Below are 26,539 nucleotides of genomic sequence, written 5' to 3'. Positions count from 1 at the left end.
CTACTTTCCAGAGCTTTCCCGTAATGGAAAAGGGGAAGTCTGATACTGTCCTGAGAAACGGGCTTAAGTGTGTATCCTGACAGCAAGCAAAGGCAAAAGTTTCTGCTTGCATTGCAAGTGGTGAAGGTGGACTAACCTTCAAGGTTGGTCCAACCAACCTAACAAGGACTAACTTGTTAGTCACTGCTTCTCACTGCATTCTTTGCTTATTTAACTTGAATCGGTGCTTCCATTTCACCTGCCACCGATTCAGAGCATATATTGTGAACACAGGTCTCGTGCCCTCTCTCCTCTAATCCCACTGACTGTCAGATCTCGCTAAGATGTAGATGTGCCCCTACTACGCCGTACACTTCCTGGCTGCTTTTACCTACAGATAATGGAAGTGTATGACGAGGTGGAAGTCGTACAGATAACTCAGCGCTTGGTCTTTCCACGCACTTTTTTTATTCTAAGACCTCTGTTTACCTGTCTGTGGTTGCAGGCTCTCCTTTATACAAAAAGAAAGGTCGGCTCTCCAACAGATTTTTGTACAAGTCATGCTGAGGATTACTGAATACTTAAGCTTTGAGCTGCATGTCTTCTCCCTTTTCTACAAGCCACCAGTGAGGTAAGGGGCTATGAGCTCAGCTATTGCGGCCTCTCAGTAAAAAAGTATTTTTCGTGTGAAACTGAACATTTCAAAAAACCAATCTTAGAGCTTTGTGGACAGGCCAAAATTAGCACATTTTGGATACATTACCCTGACAGTGGAATGCAAGAGGGGCCAAGTATTTAACCCTGTCAACTGTTATTCTGCAGGGAAGAAGCTTCCAAATCATTTTAACAAGGATTTGTCTTTGAAGGTGAAGTCTGAGGTATATGCACAGGTGTTAGCCACAGCATTCTTCTGCAGCTTATAATGCACAAGTCCAGAACGTATTTACACACGGTAAAAACAAAGCAAATGCAAAGCGTTTTCTGCAACAAAGGCAGAAGTTCGTCTCCAGTCCCGCAGAGACAACAAATGCTGCATCAGCTTCTCTTGGGTTCAGCTTTCAGGCAGACGTCATTTCTTCTCAGTAAATGGTGCACCAGTTGCTGCCATCACTGGGCATCAGCCCACCCGTGATGAGAAGAATAAGGTCAACAAACCACCAGATGCCCAGTCCTCCAAGAGTCAACAGCTTTCCTACTGCTGTCCCAGTATGACCCAAGCAGAACCGATCCACTCCAAAGCAACCCAGGAAGAAGGAGTAGAGTAAAGTGGTTATGAAGTAGTGTCCAGTGTATCTGCAAACAAGAAGATCAGAAAGCTCTGTCAAGTGCAGTTTGGCCCAAGAGAAATACTGCCTGGCAAACCTGATCCTTTACCAGCCTCCTCCTAACTTCTGCTTTGTGGCCCTGTCCAACTGACAGTGGGGAAAAACTGCACAAACTGCGATGCAACTGTGGGCATAGCAAGACTAAAATCCAACCATACGAGCCGCTTCCCAAAATACTTTGGCAAAGGAAGGTTGGATCCGTGCAGCTACTAAAGTACCCCAAGTAGCAAAACAGAGCGGAGTCTTCCACACTGCACGTATCCTGCCCAAACACAATCTTACTTGATGCATGGCTTATTCCCTCGCAGAAAAGTCCGGAGCCCTGCACACTCGATGCCTTCCAGCGCTCGGCACTGCACCTGAGTATGGTCTACGTCGCTATAGGCTTGGCCGCCAAACTGTGGGGGGAAATGTTACGCACAACTGAGTGTCCTGGCAGCCGCTTCCAAGGACAAAGAGGCGATGGCCCTCCAGCAAGAGGCATCTTCAGATTCCTGGCCGGTTCAGCGAGCACCCGGGGACTCATTCATTCGTCACAGCGCTTCTGGCCCTCAGGCACACAGATGCTTCATCAGGTAAGCTACAGATTTCATCAATCTGCGTTTTGTCCTTTTTCCCTCCTCCCCATCTTTTTAATGTCAATGGGTGCCCAAGGAAACACTGCAGGGCTGCTCTGACACGCTGTAATTACAGTGCGTCCGAGCAGACTTGACTAATCGAGTATGCTGGAACATGGTAATTACTGCACTCCAGCAGACTCTGTGTCTCATATATCAGCGTCCCCATGCTTCAAAATGGTGGCGAGGGCACCAGAACTAAACCTCACTGAATGAGGCTGCAGCCTCATGCACCAGGGGCTGCTAACACACAAGATGCTGCAGCACTTTAGAGCAGCTCTGGGGGCCGCTCTAAGTAAAGCGCCCTCCCCTACCCCGAGAGCAAGTGTAGAAGTGCCCAACAGGGACAAAATGTGACCTAGTGGACAGCACACCATGTGGGACAGCAGCGAGCTAGGAAATATCGAGTGTTTCAGCCTGGTGTTTTCCTCCCCAAGGGGCAGAGCAGATGGAAGGGAAGGAGAAGAGAGCAGAGAGTCACTGCCACTCTGGCGACCGTGCAGTTTACATACCCCGGGGGTTGCACACCAGGCCATACCCTTCACAGAATCACAGACAATGAGGGTTGAAGGGACCTCAGGCAGTCACATCTAGTCCAACCCCCTGCTCAAAGCAGGACCAGCCCCAACTAGATCATCCCAGCTGAGGCTTTGTTGAGCCAGGTCTTGAGAACCCCCAAGGATGGAGAGTCCACGACCTCTCTAGGTAACGTGTTCTAGTGCTTCACCTCATTTTTCCTAATATCCAACTTTTGAGCCCACTGCTCCTGGTTCTGTCATCTGCCACCACCAAAAACAGTGCCCTTGTGCCAAGAGGGTGCAGCAGAATAACCCGTTGCTGGGGGTTTAGTGCTTGGCTTCATGCCACCAACACTGCCCCCCTCCTCTCTGTTTCAATGGCTTTGAGCAGCACCCCGGGAGCAGCCAGCTGCTTCACCACTGGCAGCACCAGGCTGCTCCCTGACCTTGAACTCGGCTGCTGCTCTGGGGCCCTCGGGGGTCTAGGCTGTACGCATCTGTTTGCATTCTGCACATCACCCACCTTGACGCAGCCGTAGGTCAGCTCCTGCTGCGCTGTGGCGTTGCCCAGGTGGTCCACAGGCTCGTCGCACACCATGAACTCCTCGGGCCTGCAACGAGAGCCAGTCAGGGTCACGGTCAGGGTCATGCACACCCCCCTGGTAGGGTTGCCAAGCCTCCGGGATTGGCCCAGAGTCTCTAGGAATGTGAGAGAAGTCTCCAGGAGACGGCCCAGAGGCACCTGGCGAGATCACTGAAAGGGCAGTCATTAAAATAAATATGAAGTATAATATTCTATCGTATAATGCTATGATGTTACATTATATTTGTATGTAATATAAATATATGATCTAATAAAATGTAAATGTAATATTAGTACAATACAAATATAGTATTAATACAATATGAACAGGATATAAATGTCATATTGATATAAATGTAATTTACCATTACACTATGTATTATAAGAATATGATATAATAAAATATAAATGTAGTATTAGGCTAATACAAATCTATTGATATAATACAAGTGTAATGCTGTAAATGTAAAATTGATATAAAAATACGCTATAATATAAATATGATCTAACCACAAAATAACCTCATTATATAAAATAATACAGTATTCCAGTGAGTTTTTAAAACGCAAGTGACGTGCATTTGCCTTGCTGACGTAATGACGCGTTAATGTCATGACGTCACATGGGGAGCCTCCCAGGATAGATTCTAAGGGCGCTGCCGCCCCGCCTCCCCAAGGCCCCAGCGCTCACAGGTGCGAGCAGAGGACAACTGGCCCTCGCGGGTCTCCGTAGGTCCACGCGGACGCCGCGGGCTCCCCCTCAGCGGGGCCGGGGCCGGGGCCGAGCCCGGGCCCGGGGGTGGTGACGTTGTGCTGGTGGCCCCGCGACACGCCGTGCAGCAGCAGCAGGTTGCCGAGCAGCAGCGCCGCCTGCCCGCACAGCAGCACGTAGCTCAGCGGCCCCATGGCGGCGCAGCCCAGCACAGCGAGCTAGGCCGCTGCGGAAGCAGCGCCACTAAACATGCGCAGCCAATAGCAGCGCAGAGCGAAGCGAGGAGGCGGGACCAAACAGCCTCAGGGCCAATAAGAGCCGCGCGGCTCCGACCAATTCCCAACAGGCATGCCTGGGTGGCCGGTTGGGAAGGGGTGGGGCTATGGCTCATAACAACGTCAGGCGGTATGGTTCAGGAGATGCCCAATCAGGAGCGAGAGGGGGCCGGGACAAAGCTGGAGCCCCGCCCTGGCGTTAAAGAGACAGGGGCGGCATTGGGTGGGGGTGCTGGTGCCCCTGGAGTGGGCAGCCTCGTGCGCCAGGGTCCTGGTTGCAGTACAGGGCCTTGTGCACTCAGCCCCTTGCGCAATGCAGAGGGCTGGCAGTCCCTTGGGGCCCGGAGGGGCTGGTGCCCCAGGCCAGGCGGAGGCGTCGTCGCAGGGCAAGAGTGAACACGTGCAGGCAGGGCGCCTGCAGCAAGGTCCCCTCCGGTGCTGCGGGGTGGCCAGGCCGTAGGTGTCCCACAGCCACAGCAGAGCACTGACGCCACGGCCCTGCCAGTCTGCTTGCCTTGCTACGCGCCTCTCGCCTCCGCTAAAGCCATACCCAAAGCTTAGACTCGCGGACAATGAGGGCCAGACGGGACCTTAGCAGGTCACCTCTAGTCCAGCCCGCTGCTCCAAGCAGGACCAGCCCTAACTAAATCATCCCAGCCAGGGCTTTGTTTAGCCGGGTCTTCAAAACCTCCAAGGATGGGGATTCTACCACCTCACTAGGTAACCCGTACCAGTGCTTCACTAGCCTCCTTGTGAGAGACTTCTTCCTAATATGCAACCCAAACCTCTCACTGCAACTGGAGACCGTTGCACCTTGTTCAGCCAATGGATGTAAATGAAGCTTACGGTTACTCGACGTCCACGTGCGCTACCAACGTGCCCGGGGAGTGCCTTGGTGTTCACGTGAGTCAGCTCCGGTGCGGTTGGCAGGATTTGATAGCAAGACCGTCCGGGGAGTCTGCGATGCCCGCTCTCTGCAGAGAAAAAGCCCGTGTCTGTTCTGTACGAACAGGCACTGGGCCAGAGCAGCTGTTTTGAAAGCATCTTTGTAACTGAGGGATCTCGTAACTGCCCTTCTCTTGTAAGTAAGGAGCAGGCAAGCTCCTTTGAGGGAACCCGAGGACTGGAGCAGCAGCAGCCTCCACAAATCGCTACCCAAAACAAAGGCATGTGCAGGGTGCCCGGGGTTGGCTTTGCTGGCTCTTCTTCGGTGATAGCTTGGTTGTCTGTGACAGAGGCAGAACGACCACAGCAGAGAGGATGCCTCAACGCGGCAGCACAGGTAGCGTGGAGAATATTTGGTGTTGTGCTGGTGGAAGGAGGTGTGAGCAGAGGAAACCGTGTCGTGCTGGTTGATTCCTCCTGTGTTTGAGGAAAAAGGATGTTGTATTTTCTTTGTAAACTAATCTGATGGTGTCAAAGATACCAACTTCCTCGGTTTCTCTTTTTAGTGGAAACAGCCTGTCCGGCTGTTCGTGGCTGCCTGCTCAGACTAAGAGGAGTCCCGCATGGGATGTCAGCCAGTGAGCACTGCTTGATGTCATTAGATTTGGTTCTGTTTTGTTCTGTTTTGTACTGAGCCAGGAAGGGCGACAGGACTTTAGCTAAGTGAAGAAGCTTGTTCCTGGTCAAAGCTCCACTGTCCCTAACAAACGGGCACCAGGTGCTTCTGATCTTGTAAGAGAATCACCCCGGTGGGATGACGCATCACCCATGTCCAAGTGGCTGATACCTGCCCAGGGCCCTGGAGGCAGAGGAAAGATAGGATGCCTATTAATGCGGATGGGGAGATGTTGTGCCAGCTGCATGTGCCTGAGAAACATCTGGGGTAAATGTTTACTGGATCCTCTCGCTATCCTGAGATATGCTTGGTATTCATGTAATGTTCCCTCTTTTTCTGACCGCAGTTTCATATCCCTGATGACTTCCTAGTGCCCCGAATGTTGACTGCCCTGTGCTTCATCTCCGATGTGTTCACTGAAACTGGAAGAGGCCAAACCCCAAGCAACTTCCTGGGAGGAGGCCAAAGGCTTTGGTGACCAAGGCTTTGGACATTAGTTAGCCTTGCTCGAGGACCCTTAGGTGTGCTTCTTGCTCTGCTGCTGACTCAGCCCCTGAAATTGCACCCGTCCCTGCCTGTTTCTCTCTCAGTTCCCCTATTTGTAATGTTAGGGCGACAATACAACATAGCAGCGGCGTGCCAACATTCCCAGACTCCACGCGCTGCTGAAGTGCCAAGCATTTCTCTTGTCGTTTATGAGGCTGTGATGTGATGCTAATTATCGGTCTGAGCATCTGTAGGAAGCCAGGTACAGCATACAATTGGATATGAGCACATCTGGAAAACAGGCGAGAGAATGATTGACTGCCTGTGTCTTCTTCATTGCTCAGAATATTTTTCACTGGCTGTACGCAGCTTGGTGTTTTTTGTTGTTTTCCTGTTTGTTCATTTGAATTTGGAAATGGTCGCTTGTTGCTGGAGGAATGTGACCAGAAACATGAGGGGCAGGTCTTCCTCCCACAGCTTTGGGGAGAAGGGTTTCCAAGTTGCTGAGTCCCTGGACTTTATTCACTGTGATGAAGGAAACCAGTTTTCTTTGTTTGGTCTTTAAGTAAAACAGGATACCATTTTCCACGTCGGAGTTTGGCTGCACAGCTGTTCCTAGGTGTGCTGAGGAATTTCTCCCGTGCCTGGCTGGCGGGTCTTGCTCATGCACAGAGACTTAAATGGATGTCCAGATTTGGGATCAGGAAGGAATTTCCTCCCAGGTCACAGTGGCAAGGAGCACTGTTTCAGTTTGGCCTTTCACTGCACCCTGGCCTGTGCCCCACTCCCTACAGTAAAGTTGGCATAGTTTACTCAACCAATTCTGTGCCATTTCTTCTACTTTCTGCTGGTGGCAGGTGAGTAAGGGCTCTTGTTTGGTTTGGGAACATACGTAAGCTTGGCATTGTGCATTAAGGCATGCCAGAGGGGTTGCACTGGAGGTTTTTTGGACTGCCAGTATTATGCAGTGCCCACGGTTGCAGGATGAGTCAGCCTGGCTTGGGGGGGGGGGGGGTGTCCCTTCCAGATGTATATTCTTGTATTACAAATCCAGCAAACTAAACTAGGACAGAAGAAAAATGACTGCCGGGGGGGTGGAAATCATCCTTTTGCCAGATGTGTGGGCCGGGACAGAGCTGTTTGAGTAGCAGCCTTTTTGTATGTCGAGTTACTCTTGTGCAGTTCCTAGGCGCATCTAGATGGAGTAATAAAAATAAAGAAAAAAGCACAGGAGGTGCCAAAACCACCCAGAGAAAATTTCCGTGTCCAATAAATAAGCAAAATAACCAGAGGAGACAAATCCTGTCAGTAGGTCCATATTATTTTCTGTCCCACACTGCGCTGCAGGAGTCTGTTCAGTGACATGACTAACGTCTGTCACGTGTTGTTTGTTCTCATCCTCTGTGCTCTGGCGTGTGCAACAGGCTATTTTGTTTTGGCGAGGCGGTTTTGAATACATGTGTTGCTATATGATTCTGGTGAGGAAGGCAGGGCAGGGAAGCATGCCGGACACTTGCAGCGGAAGGCAGTGAGGTATATGCAGACGCACAGATCCTGGAGAGCTCATCTTATGTTACTCATCTGTATCCCCATACAGATACAGATGTGTGGACCACATTCATCCAAAAGTATATCTCCCCGTGCTCCAAGTCCTAAAAATAGGAATGCAGCTTTTTGAGGGGAGGGGCAGGACGTAAGAACAACTGTGAAGCCTTTTGATGGTTTTGTATTGAGCTGAACAGGCCCCAGACCATGACTTTCATTTCTAGTCACGTGCATTGCTTTTAATGGGCAGAGTCTGTCGTTTCTTCTTCGTTTCCTTACATTTTAGGTGCTGATCTTGTGCGCTGGTCTAAAGGCCTTTATACCCAAGCAGAGCCCTCTGGGAATCAGTATCACCTTGCTCGGTTAGGATCAAACCTTTGGATTATATTATATCATGCTGGGGTAGGGCTGGTGAATTGTGTGCTTGTGTGTTTTGGGCAACATCTAGCCGAGTGGAGCTGCGATCACTCAACTTTGGGCACTGCCATCGTACAATTCATGCGTACTGGTGCAAGAGCAGGTTTCAGCCTTTAATGCTTTGGGTGTGTATATATGCACACACACACGGTCAGCTATTGCTAGGATGGGTGAGGTACACAAAGGGAGGCAGGCAGACAAGAGCCAGATGAAGTAAAATAAAATACCACCTCATGTTGTTAATGCCTGCAATTTTATGGCAAGTCTTGCAATAACATACGTATTCCCTAAAGCGTCAGCTCTTGGAGGCAAATGACTAGGTCAGCATTTAATACCAAAAAAGTAAGCGTTTTGCCCGGCTGGCTGCAGAATCAAATTGGACCATATAATCCGAATGGTCAAAAGCCAGGGGCAAAGAAGAAGAACCCCAAGAGTATTGTTTAAACCTAGGGTTTGCCATTGAGTCTCGTGATTTTTAGGCCCCAAGTAATGATTGAGGACCTTTGGGGTTGGCAGCGCTAAGTAGCCTTGCAGAGATGAAATCAGATGGGTGCAGCATAAATTTTTCAGGCTCAGGGTAATGGAGTATCTTGCGCAGCACGCTTGGCACATCCTCACCAAGCCACGCATCCATCAGGCTGCAAGCATCTGAGGGGCCCTGTCAGCCCCGGTGGTGTCAGTCTGAGCTGGAAGAAGTTTCGGATCCCAGCTCTGCCCTTGAGAGTTGCTGCCAAACGCTACGTGTGTTTCAAGGGTGTTGGTTGTAGCCATGTTGGTCTAATAGGCAGACAAGGTTCCTTGGGTGAATCTGATATCTTTTTTGTTGGTCTAATAAAAGATATCAGATTCACCCAAGGAACTTTGTCTGCCTACGTGTGTTTCAAGGCACTCAGAGGCTGCGGTAATGTTCATGAGATCCCTGGGTAGATAACCCAGGGCTTGGTTCTCTGCATTCTCTAAACTCCATTTATGCATGCAGCAGACACAGCAGCCTTGATGGACTGCAGAAGTGGCTTCAGAGTTTCTTCCTGGTATGTGGGAAAGGCGAGTCCGCCACACAAACCAGCAGATCTGATCCGCGGCTTCCCCTAGGCCCCGTGTTTTATGCTGACAGTCAGTGGAAACAAAAAAACCCCAGCAGGAAATGTTGAAATGTGTTCGGACAACCAAAGGAAGAGATTTCTGTACGCAGCATCTCTGTGTGGGGGGCTTCCCGCAACCCCCCCCCCCCCCCCCCCATCCCAGAGATCCAGCATTGCCAGCTCTCATGATTATTGGCGTTGTTCTTAAAGTCGGCGCTTTGGGAATGTGAAAAACCTTAGCTCTTTCATGTATGTACGTATGTATATATACTTTTATATAATTCTTATGTATATATACTTATATATATTCATACAATATAGTATTATTATTTATTTATATATATTCTTTGATATAGTCTTATATGATTCTTTTTATTTATATATATTCATTGATATATTCTATTATTCGTTTTATATATATTCTTTTATATAGTCTTATAATGATTCTTTTTATGTATATATATAATTTTTATATATATATATATATTCTATTATTCGTTTTATTTATATATATTATATATTCTATTATTCGTTTTATTTATATATATATATATAATTGTTATTATTTATTCATATATACTTTTTATATATCATCTAGCCGGCTGGGGTGACCCCGAGAGGGCTCCAGCGGTTCTGCCACCCCGCCCCAACATCTGTCGGAAGCCCCGCCCCCACATCTGTCCGCCCCGCCCCCGGGCGTTCCCGCTCGGTGCCCGCCCGCCCCGGGGCGGCGCGGCGCAGGCTCCATATCGCGGCGGCCGCGGGCCGGGCCGAGCCGAGCCGAGCCGAGCGGAGCCGGGATGGCCTGGGCCCGGCTCCTGCCCCTGCTCCTGCTGCTGCTGCTGCTGGCGGCGGGGCCCGGCCTGCAGCTCCGGCCCGGTGAGTGCAGCGCCGTGCCCGGCCCCGCGGGGGGGCACGTGTGCCCGGGCCCGAGGGGGAGGCAGCACCCACCGATGCCCTTGGCTGGGAAGCCCGGATGGGATAGCCCAGCTGGCGTCTCTGCCCTTCCCAGCTCAGCCCTGCTCTCTGTGGCAGGAGGCTGAGTCAGCCTTGGGGCGCGGGTGAGTGACGGATGGGGCAGGCAGGGTGCAGCCCCCGTCCCAGGGGTCTGCCAAGGGGGCCCGGGGGCCGCGCAGTCGGTGGTGGGCAGAAACGAAGAGGGAGAGGCGCAGAGGTAGTGGCCAGGGTGGTCCTGGATGGCCGGGGCAGGACGGGCCAGGAGGGTTATTGACGCCCAAGTCTCGAACGATGCATGCTCGGGCTTCGGCGGTAGGGTCGCTGCTTCCTCTTGCCAGCTTGAACTGCTCGGCCCCCGGCTGAGGAGAGCAGTGCCCCACGTGAAGCATTGCCTCTCTAAGAGCCACGAACGCGCATCGGGCTTTTCAAACGCGCGGCCAGGCCCCATGTCGGCAGGCACCTGTGTTTGTCCTGGGGTAAGAGCACCACGGATGCTGCCCTGTCTAAGCGCCCGCAGCGTGTCTGCGGAGCTGAGAAGAAAGAAGTTGAGTGAGAAAAGCTCCTCAAAGAGAGACTTGCGTGCGTTCGGCACTAGTGGTTTCGTAACGACACGTGAGAAGGTCCGTCGTGGTTTCTGATGTGACTTACAGGCAGCACTAAACACCACGTTGAGCGGGACCAGGGCTTTTGGCTTCCAGCATGTTGTTTGTCTTTCCGGTGCCCCGCCACCCAGACTGAACACATCTCATCCATGGTTTTTAAAGCGATGCTCGGAGCGTTTCTGTGCTTGGTTCTGGGAATTCTCCCTTGAAACGCGTGGGAAAACTCAGAAGCGGTTTCCTCCCCCTCAGCATCAGGCAGAGACGCGCAGTTCAGCAGAAAAGAGGAGTGCGTTGACTCCGTTTTCCTTGTAACGAAGCACAGAGAGGAAGGAGGGATTTTAAACAGCTAAACTAGCTTCTTTCGGGGCTGTGTTTCGCAAAAGAATCCTGAATCGGTAAAACAGCGCTGCGTGCGTGTGCAGGCTTGATGCGCTTCGACCTAGAAATGGATGGCCGTGCTATTTCCTAGCTTTCCCTGCAGGCGGTGAGACCTTGATCTTAGTAATTCGTGTCACCTGTCTCTATGTATGTCCTGGTTCCTTTGGTCGCTTGGTATTGCCTAGTTTCTTTTGGTCGCAAAAATTGGTCGCCATGCTGAATTGGGTGTAACGTGGCACAAAGAAAAGGGCTAACCATGAGCTCCTCTGACCCAGTTAGTCTGTATGGTGCCACGCTGCCCTGCGCTCCATCTATGAATGAGTGTGGGGAAGCCCTGGTACCCGCTCTGCAGCAGGCGGTCTCGAGTGACAGCCCATGAGCAATGGGGTTGCGAGCGCAATGGAGATGAAATGGCAGGAGCGGGGTTGTAGGGCAAGGGGGCGCGTGGTGGCTCTGGGAGACAGAAGGGGGCTGCGTAAAGGGGAAAGGACAGTTACCGCCGGGGAGTGGGAGGCACGAGTCACCGATTTGCAGGTCCTTGAAGTGTAGCCGGTTGGGCAGTCCAAGGTAGAGGAGCACGTGTGAAGTTGGGGGATGTGTGTTGGGATCTGAATCGGAGCTGGACAGAAAGCCAGGGAATGTGGCAGGGAATGAAAGCGACAGTCCCGCTTCCTGGAGCGTGGCTGTAGCTGTGGCGTGTTCCAGCATCCGTGGAGAGTGGGGAAAGGAGCAGGGATGGTCGGTCTAGACAGGAAGCGGTTACAGCATGGTCCATGACCTCGGAGGAAAGGCCCAGGCTGCACCACCTAGCAGAGCGCCCTGGCCCAAAGACAGATCCTGCAGGGGCGTTGTTCAGAGACTCCCGGATTCCTTTGGATCGGAAAGCAAGGGTTGGGGGACAGGGAGGAGTCTCTCGGCGCAGGGAGCGCTGTGCCTGGTTGATGTTTATGAAGAGCTCCGAGGATGGAGGGGTGCCTTGGAAGCAGCAGGACAGGTCCTGGAGGGCTCCAAGAGGCCGGAGGAAGCTGGCAACGTCAAAAGAAAGGCGTGCATGCGCTTGGGCACTGCACCTGTCCCACCCTTCCAGCCGTGCAGCTTGGCACCGGCCTTAGACGTGGGGAGAGGCCATGGTGACTGGTGTGGGTTGGTAAATAACATGTGCAAATAGGCTTGCGGGATGTCTGCCCAGCCAAATGAAAATGCCTCTTTTCAGTGCCTCCGCAGCCGCAAGAGCTGGGAACTTGCCTCCGCAGCCGTGTACGGTTCCTTGGTTGTAGCCCTCCTGGAGAAGGGGTCCTTTGCTGTGAAGCTCTCTGCTACTCCTGACTGCTTGAATGATATGGAAGAAGCAGAATGGCAAGCAACTTGTGCCACTCGCTCATCTTGCTATTATTTGTAAGGAAGTATTCGTTAAATTTAATGAACCCGGCATCTGTGTACTTAATGCATCTAGCTGCCACAGTGATTGGGTACCTTTTTTATTAGAACATGCTTCTGATTATGGGAAGAGAGGAACTTCTTAGTTGCTAATCGTGATGTTTCTTGGGTTCTTTGGGTTCAGGCCTGGAAACTCATTTGTGTCTGAGGGTCCGGTAGTCTGTCGTGTTCAGGCTGGAGGTCTCTGGCAGTCAGTTCAGAGCACATGAACCCACCCCTAGCTTGCTTCTGTTTGATGCTGTAACTGTATCCCGGCCAAGGGGGGCTACTAGAAACAGCGGTCATAAACTGAAGGAGAGCAGATTTAGATCGGACATCCGGAAAAAATTCTTTACGGCGAGGGTTGCCAAAATATGGAGTGGGCTTCCAAGGGAGGTGGTGCTCTCCCTTACCTTGGAGGTGTTCAAAAGGAGAAGAGACAAGCACCTGGCTGGAGTTACTTAACCCCAGAGCTCTTTCCTGGCCAGAGCAGGGGGTCGGATTCGATGATCGGATAGGTCCCTTCCGGCCCTAGAAATCTATGAACTCTCCAAGCCTGATTGGGACAGCAGTAGAATAACTTGAGGTAAGCTAGTCCAGCTGATTAGTACTAACGGACGCTTCTGTGTGGTGACATGTGGCATGGCTGAGAAGGTGCTAACAAAGATGGCCGGTAGTTTTTTTCCCTCCCTAGTAAAGCACTGATCCGTACGTCTCCAGAATGGAGCCAATAAGAGCAGACAGCCAGATCCCAAAGGTTTTGGAGAACGGGAGTCTCGTGCTCGAGGCAAGTATGGTTGGCGTCGCTGGTCTTTGTAATGCCGCACTGATTCCGGTGACGCTGCCAGGCGTGTGAGATTCTGCCCCCAAGAGATCCCTGTCCTCCTTGTAACTGGAGCAGTTGGCTTGGCTCTCTGCGGCCTGAACGACTGCTGGCATGGCACGGCTGGCACGGTGCGTGCTGAGAAGGGGAGCTGGGTTTGGTGGTGTTTCTGTGCAAGGCTTTGCATTTCAGTGGATCTTCTTTGCGCTAAGGAACAGAAGTCTGTACACTGTGAGTTGCCTGCAAATGCCCCCCTCTGATGCGGGAGCGGGAAGGAAGGGGACTGCACCTGCCTGACTGCCATGGGTGCTGTGCAGGCACGGGTGAGATGCATGCAGAGGGGGTGGTTCTGCTGTGGGACATGTGTGACTGAAGTTGCACGTGGGAAAGAAGGGCATGCGAGAGCTGCTCGGGTACTGTGGCCGTGAGTGGAGTGCAAAGCACTGGGCAGCCTTCTTACCCAGGGGCAAGGAGAGAAGCAGGGGGACAGAGGCCTGTCCCTGGACATTATCTCTCATGGTATGAGTCAAGCTAGGAGTACAAGTGCTCAGTGCCCTTTGTACATGTTAGCAAGTGGCGTTGGACTGTGTGAACCTGTGGTTCTCTCTTGATCAGCTGAATAGTGTGACGATAGAAAATGCTGCTGTCTTTCGTAAGGTTTTGTCTTCTGAGTTTCCCTGGGTTAAGAATGCCTCTGTCTCTTCTCTAGGGAAGGCAGGGTTTGAGTTTCACTGAGCTTCCTCTCATCTTGTGGGGAGCTTGCTGGTGGGGATGAAGATTGTCAGCACATTGTAAGATTAGGTCCTTAAGTGCTCAGATCTGTTAGTCTGCCCAGGATAAAGAAGCATGCATTAATACCTGAAGTACGTGTGTTGTTGGGGACTGGGAAGAGGGGCACTTTCTGAATATTTTCCCCCTCCACTTCCATTTTACGTTGCTCCCATATCTGTTTTCCTTCTCAGCGTAGAGTCGAGCGATTGAAAACGTGGCATTCTGCGTGGAGAGGTCAGATCGGAGTCTTTCTAAAAGTGGATATAAATGCAACGGATGCGTGTTTTGGGATCAACTCTTGTTCTGGGGCGTGGGAAATCAGAGTGGTTTGTTTTCTAAAAATTCCTGCAAGGTCAACGTTGGCATTGTGCGATTAGATGGCGCGCTGCCTGACTCCCAAGGTTTACTGGCATGAACTTTGTCAAATCAAACTGGGAGCACGGTGGAGAGGAGGGGAGATGTGTAAACCGAAGGGGAATCTATCCCATGTAAATGTAAAGTCCTTGCAAAACCAGGTTGGCATCCCCCAAAAATAGAGCCTCGGATTTTACTTAAAATACAACACTCCGTTGTTTTCTCTCTCTAGCGCTGCTTGAAAAAGACCCTTTGTTTTCTTTCGAGTGGCCTCTCTTAGCAAGGCCTCTCTTAGCTGTCTCGTTCCCCAGGGCTTGAACAGAAATTTTACTCGCCTCTCCAAGGTGAGCATGGAGGCAAAGCTAGCACAGCAGTGCTGAATCTACACTTCCAAGCCAGTGCTGTGGTGGGGGAGGGAAGTGCTTATTGTGCAATCTTCTTCTTCTTCCTCCCCATGCGCCCCCGCACCCCCAGCAGATCATCTGAGGGTAGGGCTCCACAGCCAGGTCACACGTCCCCTGAATGTCCTGTCTTTGCACGTGCTGTGCCACTTCCGTGTGGTCAGTTCAAGTCCTTAGCAAAGCAGGCAGTTTTCTGATTCTGCCCCGGTTTAATGCTGTCTCCGTGTTTCTGTCGCATTTTCCATCCTGCAGGATCCCTGGAACGTCGGAGGAGATGAGAATTAGTTTGGCCCCGGCCGGCGTGCAGCCCCTTCTGGGATGGGATGTGGTAGCTCTGCAGCAGGGAACAGGGAAGAGGTCCTGAATTTTGGGGCGGGGGGTGACAAAGTGCCTGAAATGATTGACAGATCCCGTGCGCGCGGTGGCAGTGACAGATGGAGAGGGGGTACTTGCGAGAGTGTGGATTTATGGCAGTTTATCCCAGGACAGGAAGTAGCCCTTCCCCTGCTATCAAATGGCTGAGGATGTGTCTGATGATCACAAAGGCTGGAGAGGATCAAGAACAAGGGCCATTGTGAACTCCAGTTATTGCCCTCTCCTGGCACAGGCCCAGCCAAGAATTCAAAGTCACTAATGTGGGACTTGCTGAATCATGCACTTAGTAAGGCTTCCTTTTATTTTTCCCAAGAAATGCCATAACCCTGAGTGGCTGCCTTTTGCCAGGGTGATTCAGAGCTTCCTCTCTTGCTCTGCTCTTGCAGTGGGTGTATATTTGCAATTGTGGGGCAGGCTGGAATTGAAAACCATCTTAATTGCTTTTGCTTCCAGGCTTAGGTTATGCTTTGTTAAACAGAGCACAGAAACAGCTGTGTAGTTCTCACCTGTGGCAGAGCCGCCTGCAGGGACAACAACCTGTTGCCTCAGGTAGACAAAGGAGGTCTCCCTTTCTGCAGTTGTTTTCTATGCCGATGACCAGGTTTTGCTCTAACGGTGCAAGGAGGTGTGCAACGGGCAGGGAAGAAACAAAATAGTAGTCGTTATAATATGCACACAGGCTGCTTTCAGTGCCCTGGGCTCTTTGTGGTCTCGATGCGAACAGGCACCTAAAGGTAGCTGGCAGGGGATAGAATGGGGAGAGGAAAAGGTAACAGCCCTGTAGCTTGGAGAGATGCGAGGATAGTGGCCTGGTGTCCCTTGAGGTGTGAAGAATGCCTAGAAGTGATTGAGGGAAGGGGAAGTGGATGGTGGACTTTGGTGCTTGGATTCCCAGGGTCTGCTGGCCAGGCGTTTAGGATATCCTGGGGAATACTTCAGGAAGGTGTTAAGTGAATGCTGTGAAGCCTGTTTCCAGTGATTCCAGCTTGCTTCAGCAGCTCCGGCTTTTTATATTCTGTTATGGGTGGGCTGCTGTGGTTTTGAGAGTGCAAGAATTGCCTTTGAACGGGCCAGTCACATTTCACCATTCAAGCTAAGCCCTATGAATTTATGTATGGTTTCCTGTCAACCTTAGCAGTCACTCATTGTCCCATACCGGCATGCAGTCCTTTCACTTGTTTGTCTGCCACCTGTACCATGCTGCCTCAGACCGTTTCCTTTAACATCTGTCAAAGTTTTGAGTTGTGAAACCACGTCCATTTGCAGCTTGCTCACTGACAGGGCTTACAAATGGGTCATGATGTTCTGTCTTCAGAGATACCCAAAATAGCTAATTAATTGTGGCAAAGCACAGATAGCCCCTGCCCCCCCCCCTTTGTGCTAGAGATTGGGGTGTCAGGGGTGTCATCTCGGAAAGAGCAGGTCCGACCTGTGCCCGATTGGCGATGCTTTTGAAAGCTGGATTTGCCACTTGTTGCATGTAGTTACCGTCACAGTCCTTCTCCGGCAGGAGATAACTCATTGAAGAAAGCATGAATGTGGTGATGTGCTCAGAGCCTCCTGCACGACCATGGGCTACCTTGGGATGGGCCTCGCAAGGAACTGGGAGCCCGGTTCCAACCTGATTTTCTTTTGTGAGGGACCAAGGGAGCTGCACTGGCTCTTGCCAGCTCATTCTTGCCCACAGGCGCTGGGGGGGACTAGTCGGGAGGGTTATAGCCTTGCTTTCCACAAGCCTCTCTAGGTAATCTGGGGATTAGCTGGGTGAGGGAAAGCAAGAGCCTTCCTGTCTGAGAGGGCTCTCAGAGAGCAGGCGCGCGCACAGGGGTGCTCCGTGACCGGAGCAGGTGTGGGTAAGCGCGCTGAGCAAAGCCTGGTGCTGCTTTGGGTGGGCCTCTGCTAAAGAACAGATAGCTGCACGTGCATTTCCTTCCAATTGCACAAGCCAGAGCCAAGTAATGAATAGCACATTGGTTTGTCTGCTTGGCCCTTCCGGCTGCGAGTGGCTAGAGGGATGCGCTGGCCTGCCCCACAGCTGGCTGGAGCGCTCTGCCTTGTCGCAGGTCCCCGATCTCTGCAGAGGCGTACCTGAGAGCAAGCCCTTAGAGGCAGAGACCAGCACCTTCAGTCTTTGCGGTGCCGAGAGCTTTCGGCAGCCTGCACGCTGCGTTTGGGGACGTGGGTGGCTGTACGGGGAGCCCTGGGATCCATTTAGAGCCACGTCGGGAGAAAATATTTTGTGGCGGGGCCTGCCTGGCAAGGGAATGTTGGTGGTGCCACAAGTGAACGTTGTCCTTGGGGAAATGTGTGTCCCCGGGGCATGTAGAAACCCCAGCCCAAAGACTGACTGGGCCCCAATCAGGGATCTCGTTGCTTTAGCAGGAGGGCTGTGTTGGACTTAGAATAAGCTGCTGTAATGCCACAGAGCTGCTGGGCTTTTTCAACAGGAGAGCAGCCCTCGGAGCAGGAGTCGCTCCCTGGGATGCCTTCCATTCAGCAGTAACCTGAAGGCAATTGCAGCGGTGCACTGTTAAACCAGCCCCAGGCTGAAAACACTCCAATGCTGCAAAAGTAACTTCCTCTGGGTTGGTTTTTTTTTTTAAACAAATGGCTTTTGGAGGGCCCTTGTTGGCCAGCTTCCTGAGCATCGTCAGACTGGGATCTGGCCAAGCAGAGAGTGCTTAGTGCCCTTTAAACACCCGTGTGTTTTACAAGCATTGATGGCTGGAGTGAGAATTTTTTTTTTTCCAACAGAGTCTAAGGAGTTGGGAACTCAAAATCCCCTTTCATCTCGGGCTCCCTTTAGCCCCTGCTTTAAATTCCAACCATTGGTGGAAAGTGCAGGAGTCCCTGGTGATGTCCCAGCAAACGGCTTAGCGAGCAGGTGAATGTGTTCTCACCAGAAGCTCGAGCTCTTTGCTTTGCAGTAAATGTTGTGTGTTTGCTCGGTCACTTCCCTTTGTGCAGGTGGCCGGAGCGAGCACGTGGCAGATGGGCTGGCCTGGTGGCAGTGCGGTGGTTCACGGGGACCGTACGCTACATGGGGAACTAGAACTTCCCCCTTCCCCTCCAAGCGTCTAGCCAGTTCTCCCCTGGTGAGCTCACTGATTCCACTGCTGCGCGCCAGCGAAATCTGTTGCACTTCTTTGCGCAGTCCCAGGGTGACCCGTCTCCTGCTTTCCAAGGGGCGTGAATGCTGCCTGAACTCGGGCGTGGAGGGTGTTGGCTCGTAATAAAACCTCTCCTTATCTGCTACTTGGCTCATTGAATGAATAACCTAAACGGTCTGCTTTCATAATGGGTGTACTGGAGTTTCGCTGCAAACGAGCGGGCTGCCGAGACTGTTTTTTGAGTTGGGTAGCACCCAGATGATGGCACTGAGCTGCCTCTACAAACCCTAAGCATCGCGAGAGGGCTGTGTGCTATAACCTTTCCTGCTAGCGGTTCCTTTGGGGATCACGTGCATTTTCTTTACGTAAAGGCTTTAAGCTCCTTGCTCTGGCTCCTTCTTCATATTGGCCCTGGTACAGCGTCCCCTGTCGCTCCCGGTGCTGAAACATGCTCTGGGTTGTTGAGACCTGCATGTGTGGTGGTGTTAAAAGGTGCCTTTTGGAGTCATAGATGCTAAGAGAGGCCCAGGCTTGGTGGTATGAGAGCGCTTGCAGCGCCCCTGTGAGATGGGATTCGTAGTGCTGCGTCATCTCAGGTGGAGAGCCGAGGCACGGAGAGCACAGCGCCAGGCAGCAGCGTGGCGAACGCCGGGCCAATAGAGCTGTGCCACTGCTGGTGTCCGAGCCGTCTTGGGGAGAGCTGCATCACGCTGCGTAGAGACGCATGAGGTCCCCAAGGGAGTGGGTGGGCCTGGTTCCTCGGAGTGCCTTGTGTCCCTCGTGCCACTCATCGGGCAGCTTTTCTCCTTTGTGTTCCTAGGTTTCCAGGATCGGTCTCTTCTGTCGTCCTACGAAATCATCGTCCCGCAGAGGTTAGCACGAGAGCGGCGCGCTGCCCCCGGTTCCTCCGTAGCCCAGGTACCCGGTATTTTTAGAAATGTTTAAGTTCTCTGTCTGCTGCCTGGCCCGTCTGATGCTGCTTAGGTGAGGGGCTAGAAGAATTTAGGGCCAGCAGAAGAGTGGAAGTGCCCCCTTCCCCATGCCTAAGGCATGCCAGACATTGTAGTGCACCAGACCTAACTGGCCACGTACCTGCCTCCTGTAAGACAGCCTGCGCGAGCTTGAAGGCGCCCGCACAGGACTGCGCAGTGTCAGCTTGGCAGAAGGATTAATAGGATTTCTATACCCCAGGCAAGAGGATGATGGCAAAGATGCTTTGTACTAGGAGGCTAAGGCTCCTGTCGTGATCTTAACGTAGTCCCTAGTCAGTTTGAACGGTCCTCTTGAATAAATAGTCCCAACCTCCTGCACGTGCTACTGGGCTGAGGTACAGCAGGGGAGAGATTAGGACAGGCAGGTCCAGTACATAAATGCTGGAGGAGGCAATAATGCAAACTGCATTGTCCTTTCCCAGCTGGAGGAAGTTGTATGAAAAGCACTCAGCTTCCTTCCAGGAGACTTGGAAAGGAGCTGCGCATTGACTCGCTTGAATGTCGCCCAGCTCAAGTTGAGATAATGGAGGGGGTGAAATTGCAAGGCAGAGGGAAGAGGCTGCTGGTGGCTTGGCTCTGGAGTGCCTTGTAGTAGGGGACTAGGATCATCAGCCACCTGTCGGGCATCCCCATGTTAGGAAACGGCTGAGTGGCAAAGAATGGGAGCTGACGTGCTATTAACCCCTCTCCTAGCCTTGTGTGAGGACAGGAGTGGCCCAGCTGGGCAGTAACTTGCCTACCAGACATTGGGGAACTGGAAAGGAAGATGAGCAGCGCTGCCTGTAAATGAGTTCCCCTGGCCGAGGCCAGAGCTACACCACTCGGTTTTGCTGGCTGAGCGGTGTTGGTTAGCAATCCCCTCCCGCCCCAGGGGAATTGCCTCGTAACCTGCTGAGTTTTTGTGCTGCTGGCTGGGATAAGCTGCGCGAGCCCCAGGGATTGCTGCTGCTGCGGCTAGGCCTGCCAAACTTGCAGGGAGGGCGAGATCCAAGGTGTTGCCACCGCACCTACGGTTGCTGGGCATGTCGCTGCTGCTTGCTCCAGGGGTTTGGGTGATGACTGGGAGAGCATTTGGTTACTGATCTCTTTTTCGTAGGCTCAGGACAAAGTGTCATATGTCATTGAGATCGAGGGGAAAGAGCACACGATTCACTTAGAAAAGAACACGTAAGTGACTCGTGTTGTCCAATACCTGTCTGCTCGGATTATCCACCGATCGGTCACGCTGGACTAAAAGACAGGCCCGTAACAAGCCGTGTCCAGTCCTGGAAGTGACTTGTCAGAAGTACAGCTGCACTCGGAGACCACGAAGGGTACCGGTGGAAGATGGCCCAGCTCTCACGTCCGGTCCGTGGAGCCTACGTTACACAGCGCAAACGCTTGGGTGTGACTCTGTCGTCCCTGTGACGTCCTTCCTTAATTTTGTCCCCTGTGGCATTACTCCAGTTGTAACCGCCCTCCCGTGTTACTGCTGGAGCGAGAAAAGTGGGTGGAACGCAGGGCTACGGAGTTTATAATATGCTTAGAAAAAAGAAACCCTCCTTCTTTAAGAAGTTTTGTTGCTGTGTTTTTAGGGGTTCCGCATGACCGCTGCCGGTTGCGAGCAGCCCACATGCGTGGGCTGCAGTTCCCATCTTAAGCTGAAGTTCTTCTTAAAAGACTGCTCATAACAAACAAAGAAATGAAAGGGTGGCTGGAGGGCTCTCCGGCTCCTCTTCACCTCTCAAATGTGGGAATTGTGTTTCTCGGGACCAGCACTGAGCTGGCCAGTATTAGGTCAGCATTTTTACTTGGGAACCATTTCCAACATGCTTTCCTTTCCTCCCAAATGGAGGAGGGGGGAAGGGGAGAAGCAGCTGCAGTCAGACAGCCTGGCTGCTACAGTTCCCGGCTCCTTGCCTTCCAGCCTGTGAGGTCTGAGCTCCATTTTGCATGTGTTGCGTTCTCCTGTCCTCATCTCACCTGACACTTCTCCCCCCCCCCGTGGAGGCAGTTTAATTGCACTCGTGTCCTAGGACTGGGGGCTGTTTCAGAGCACAGTCAGACTGAGCAGTTATCCTTAGAAACAGTAAATTCCTTGATGGTGGGCGTTTCTGGATTGCTTATATAATTGCAGCTTATGTGCGAGATTAATTTTGTTATTGCCCTGCAGCAGCATAACATGTTTCGTGGCTCTTTATTTTCTTCCCCTCCTCTTTCAGACTATTATTACCCAAAGACTTCACAGTTTACAGCTACAATGAGGAGGGGAAGTTGTACTCGGAAAACCCAGACGTCCGGGTAAGTGTCTTCCTTTTGTCCTGTGCCTGCAGCAGGTGGCTAGTGCCCTTTTACACTTGCATTGCTAAAGAGTCACGTATAAAGACATCCACTGGTGTATCTTTCATAAGGCCAGGTACTAATCCCCAGTGCTCCCTCCTCTGTGCTACTCCTCAGGAAAGGCTCACAGGGTAGTGATGTGTCTGTTGTTGGACTGTGCGTGACCGTAACAGTTGTGCTGTTCAGTGAACACAGGCTTCTTAAAGGGCACTGGCTCATGTCTGCTGGGGACCAGAGCACTCCTGGGGAACAGTCTGTTAGACAGTCTCCTTCTTGACATGGACTTTTAAATACGACAACCTAAGGTGACTCGTGAAGGAGTATCAGAATAGATGTGGAATAGAGAGGAAGTGTTTCCCGGTAGGAGCACAGATTAAAAAAGAGAGAGTGAGAGACCCCTCTTTCGCGGGTTGGTCCCCTTGTAAGTAATGTCCTTCCTCTGATGCCTGTGCCCCCTGTAGCAGTAGTGCCCCACAGACCCCAGTCAGAGCTGGTAACTGGAGACCAGCACACCCCTCCCCTCTCTCGTCTGGGCAAGCTGCTGCTCCCACCCTCCTCTGTCCCCTGGTGGACACGGACTTAGCTTCTGGAGATGGGGCAGGTGTCACGGAGCAAGAGCAAACGGTGATTCACGTCACAAGAAGTAGAAGAGCATTTCTTTGTCTCCCACCCCCTATGCTCCCTGCGTGCACACCAGCTTTGTCTTTTCCCAGAAGTCAGCTTGTGTGCACGTGGGTTTTTTACTGGAGCAGCGCAGGTACCTGAGTCTTTGCTCATTTTAATTAACTTTTTGTGACTCAGCCAGTGGCTGAATAAGGGAGAAAGCTATCTGCAGATCAGGGTTTCAGCTCAGCAGGAGACCGTGGTAAGTACAGCGGCTCAGAGGGATTACTGCATGCCTCAAGTGCTTGGCAAGGTATAGGGCCAAAAGAGCAAATTACTTCACCCACCTGACCACCACAGTGCTCTCCAGACGCACCCTTTTCAGGGAACTGAGTCGTAACAGCTGCAGTGCCGGGAAAAGCCTGTGGGCCGTGGACAACAAGCCTTTGTTTGGATTGCTCCATCCTGGGCGAGTGACTAGAAGGGGGAACAGGCAGAGCACATAATTGGTTGTGCATCTTCCTGTCGCTACTTTAGGGAGGTAAATACGGCGTGTACACAGGACGCCACCAAGCTGCGTGTTTAGCGGCGCAGGGCTGGACTGTTTAGCCGCGCGGCCAGCTGCTGCACTACAACAGCTCTGGCCTTTCTGGGCTCTCGGGGACAGCTCGGCTGAAGCAGATAATGGTTGCGATTTGGTATTATTGTGCTGTGGGTGTGTGCGATTGCCTGGGGAGGGAAACGTGTTGTCAGGGCTGATTGGGGATGGGCTGCGGGACTGAAGAGCTTAGGCAGCGCCGAGCGTCTGCTGGCAATAATAACACTGGCTGGAGAGAGGTGACATGCAAGCCAAGCAGTGTGGGATCCAGTGCTCATTCCTGACAGGCTGAGCGATATGTTGGCACGCAGCAGCAGCAAAGGGCCAAGCGAACAAAATTTTACTGGGTGGGGTGGGAGACAAATGACTCGGGAGTTGGCCAGCTCTGCTGCAAGGCAAGACAATGTTTGCAGATGGTGTTTCTGAGCCCTGCTGGCTTCATAGCCTAGCAGATGTTAGTACAGCTGCCTTCTGCTCTAAAGCTGGGGTTTATTATTGCTCTACAGGACAGCCATAGCCAGGACTGGGCGGGTGGGATTGCAGTTACCCTCTGTATTGCGGAATGGCCGGCCTTGTTGGGCCGCAAAGGGGACCTGCAGTCAGTGCTGGGAGGTGAGGGCCCGTCGCCGGAAGGGCGAGTCCTGGAGCAACTGGTAGCTGAACTGAGAACTTCACATGTTGACTGGGGGGGTAGTGGGCATGTATCTGGCACTTTAATATATGTGCTGCCTCGGGCGCGGGAGGGGGACGCCATAAGTACGGCGAGATGAATGTGGCGCTAGTGGCAACCGTGTACACCGATTGTGCTGGATCTGTATGTGTTCTAGTGTGCTCCGCTTGAGTGCGTGGTGGGCAAGCGCACAATTTGCTGAGCCATGCTACAATACCAGTCCCAGGTTGTTGCCTACTGCTTCTGCTGCAATAAAGAGCAGGTCTCTGCCTAGCATTTAAATGCATATGCTGCATTAGCGCGTAGGATCTTTCAGCCTCACTGTCTGCCCCATGACTTAACGGCACTCCAGGTAACATGGGCTATGCCTGCCCGTTTTGTAAGTTATGTGTAGCAGGCTGGGACAGTGAAGGGGGAGCAGCTGTCAAAAGGCTCTGGGAAGCTGTGAAACTGAAGGGAGCTGTGAGGGTGAAGGCTGCTAATGCCATGGTGCCGCTTGCTGAACGAGTTGTGCCGAGAAGCACGCGCTCCGGGTAAATGCACGAGCCATCTTCAGACCTGAGGCACTGCACTGAAGCAGAGGACTGTGTGTATTTGTGAGACCGCAGGAATAATTTGGTCTTGCATTCCTCAGGATCACTGTCACTATCAGGGATACGTGGAGGGGATACCAGATTCTGCGATTGCTGTCAGCACTTGCACTGGACTCAGGTAACAGAAGTTTTTTTTCCTGTGTGGCAGTTGTGCCTGGTCAGAGTTAAAATAGCTGAAACCCAGTCCTGCCCCTGAACTTTCCTGAGCTGTCAACCCAGGCTGTTTGGTGCCAACCTGCAGGAGAGTGTCCATTTGGCATGGTGTCTTTGGCACTAGTCCCTGGTCAGTCTCACTTGCATTCATTCTCAAGGTGCAGTTCAACATTCCTCCTTTTTTCCCTTAGCCCTTGCAACAATCTGCTCTATTGTTACACCTCCAGCGAACCCACTAGAAATCATTGAATCCACTCCTAATGTTTCTACAGTCCAAGGTGGATGTTCACTTTAATGAACTGTTTTGGATTGAATGTAATAGTCTGCTTTAAAGAAAGAAAAAGTTACCATTTGGAGTGAAAGCATGAACAACCACTTCACCAATAGTGGCTCGTAAAAGCCCCCTAAGCTTCAGCACTGATTGGAAAGCTCTTTGGCCTTGCGTGGTTTCGCTGCCTTTTGGAACAGTTTTGCTCTTGACCTTTGTTGTTCTTTATTGCTTTGTCATGGCCCAGTGGTAAGTGGCAGTAATACCTGAGCTGAAAGGCTGCTGTTTTTGGAAGTCTGACATGAGGACCCCAGGTAGCGCAGACGCTATCGGTGTGCCTCCTGAAAGTCCCATTGAAGTCGTGGGGATACTTGCACATATAAGCTAAGCAGAGCGTGTGCTTGTTGGAAGAATTGTTTCTTTGCATCCTGTGGCTATCGGTGGTTTCCTATTGCCTCCCCTTGCTCTCCAGAAGTCCGGGCGGGTCATTTGCAGCTGTGCTTTGGGTGGTGGTGTGGGTGACGTGTTCTTTCTGTTGTTAGGGGACTGCTGCATGTGGGAAATGTCACCTATGGAATTGAGCCCATGGACGACGACTCGGACCTCAAACACATAGTGTACCGCTTGGAGAATGTGCAGAAAGAGCCCATGGTGTGCGGAGTGAGCAGCACCGATCCGGGAAGAGAGCCCACAGAGTATGAGCAGCCTCCCGGCATGACTCAGCTGCTGCGAGTGCGTACTCAGCGTCCCTCCCGCGCACGGCAGCTAACCATGTGGAAGCGCTCTGTTAGGTTGCTTAGGGTGGCATGCATGTCGTGGGTGGCATGTGGCAGATCAGGGAGGGAGCAGAAAGCGGAGCAGCCGGTCAAGCAGAGGAAGGGCTTCAGAGTGGCATTCAGGGAAGGTGCAGGGCTTTGCTTGTGGCACGCCTGCCAAAAAGGTTGGCTCCGATCACTTGGGGCATAACACCACTGCTCCAGGCTTCGCACTGGGGTACTGTCCTTCCTGCTTTAAACTCGATATGTAGGTGTGTTGTAGGTGTGTTCCTGCCAGAAGGCAGCTCGCCTACACCTTGCTGATGCCTGTGCCGATACTCCCATCTCATAGCGTCAGAGTACCACAGGCGATTTGGAGAGCGTTTCTTTCGGGTAACGGGAATTTCCAGAGGTAGATGGCAGAAGGCAGGGCAGGGTGGCACCTCAGAGACTACCTAGGTCAGAGATTTTTAGTTTTCCGTATTCCAAGTGAAATTAGCCAAAACTAATTCCAAATCTGCGAGTCCAGAACCATAAGTGGCCCTACTACTGGCAAACATCCTCCACCCCCATCTGGGGCTTCAGCTGTTTCCAAAACCTTTGGCGGGCAATCTTGGGGTTCGGATGCCCTCAAGTTTTGCTTGCCCTCAGCTGTAAGGCCCCAGGGGCAAGCCAGGGAGGAGTCTCCCATTTCCATAAAGTGAGCTTAAAGGCAAGGCCTTCCCGCTCCAGCAGCTAAGTGGGAGGTTTACTATACGTGACCTTGGCAGGTACTGTCCCCGTGCTGGGAGAGTGGTCTTCCCCGGTGCAGCTAGAAGACCGCCTCTGTGGTCACAGTGTTTCCCTTACCAGGTGAGCATAGACTATGCTGGAGCTGAGCTTTCAAGAGGCCACAAGGGTAGGTTAGTGCAGCTCACCTGGATTCAGAGTTGCACGGTAGCGGACTTTGTCCGTGCTAAGATCATTGCTGACTGACAGATGAGGTTGTCGCCTGCAACAGCTTGTGCCTTTTTGACCTGGCTAGCTTCTCAGGTGCCACCCTGCCATACCTCCTCTCTGGCTTCAGACCAGCACTCCTAACTACTTCTGTGTATGGTGAATGGGAAGCATAAAGATCCCTTACTTCCCTTCAGAAGCAAGGTGCCCTTATCTGGCCAGTTCTTTCAGTCTAAAGCACTTTGAGGGGGACCCCCAGTTCTTTGTTGTATGCAGGTGTGGTGTGTTTTGGGGTTATGTTTGGCTGCATGCGTTGTGGGTATATCTCTTCAAATGACCGCTTCGCTAATGTATCACTGAGTATGA

General features: G+C 52.1%; 2 protein-coding genes across 5 annotated transcripts in view; one reads left to right on the top strand and one right to left on the bottom strand.

Annotated features, from left to right (window-relative positions):
• Nucleotides 1-424: 424 nt before the first annotated feature.
• On the bottom strand, nucleotides 425-3,977 carry TM2D2 (TM2 domain containing 2). The gene is made up of 4 exons (XM_006275756.3): nucleotides 3,713-3,977; nucleotides 2,963-3,050; nucleotides 1,587-1,702; nucleotides 425-1,272 (listed from the first exon to the last, which is right to left on the bottom strand). Exons 1-4 carry the CDS (start codon nucleotides 3,925-3,927, stop codon nucleotides 1,059-1,061), a joined length of 633 nt encoding a protein of 210 aa, XP_006275818.1. The 5' UTR covers nucleotides 3,928-3,977; the 3' UTR covers nucleotides 425-1,058.
• A 789-nt stretch (nucleotides 3,978-4,766) lies between these two features.
• LOC106736970 (disintegrin and metalloproteinase domain-containing protein 9) overlaps nucleotides 4,767-26,539 on the top strand; it is a 34,550-nt gene continuing 12,777 nt past the window's right edge. Inside the window, exons 1-6 of one of the 4 annotated variants that reach the window (XM_019496221.2) lie at nucleotides 4,767-4,911; nucleotides 19,107-19,158; nucleotides 20,375-20,445; nucleotides 21,480-21,558; nucleotides 24,103-24,179; nucleotides 25,025-25,214. In XM_019496221.2, the coding sequence (XP_019351766.1) occupies nucleotides 4,844-4,911; nucleotides 19,107-19,158; nucleotides 20,375-20,445; nucleotides 21,480-21,558; nucleotides 24,103-24,179; nucleotides 25,025-25,214 (537 nt within the window). In that variant the 5' untranslated portion in view covers nucleotides 4,767-4,843. Of the gene's footprint in view, nucleotides 4,912-5,902; nucleotides 6,913-9,846; nucleotides 9,979-19,106; nucleotides 19,205-20,374; nucleotides 20,446-21,479; nucleotides 21,559-24,102; nucleotides 24,180-25,024; nucleotides 25,215-26,539 lie in introns of those variants that run through there. The other 3 variants (XM_059730648.1, XM_019496219.2, XM_006275755.4) reach the window with 3 other exon arrangements.

Source organism: Alligator mississippiensis, chromosome 7 (genome assembly GCF_030867095.1).
Source record: "Alligator mississippiensis isolate rAllMis1 chromosome 7, rAllMis1, whole genome shotgun sequence".
Lineage (NCBI taxonomy): Eukaryota > Metazoa > Chordata > Crocodylia > Alligatoridae > Alligator > Alligator mississippiensis.
This window is presented reverse-complemented; position numbering and strand designations above follow the sequence as displayed.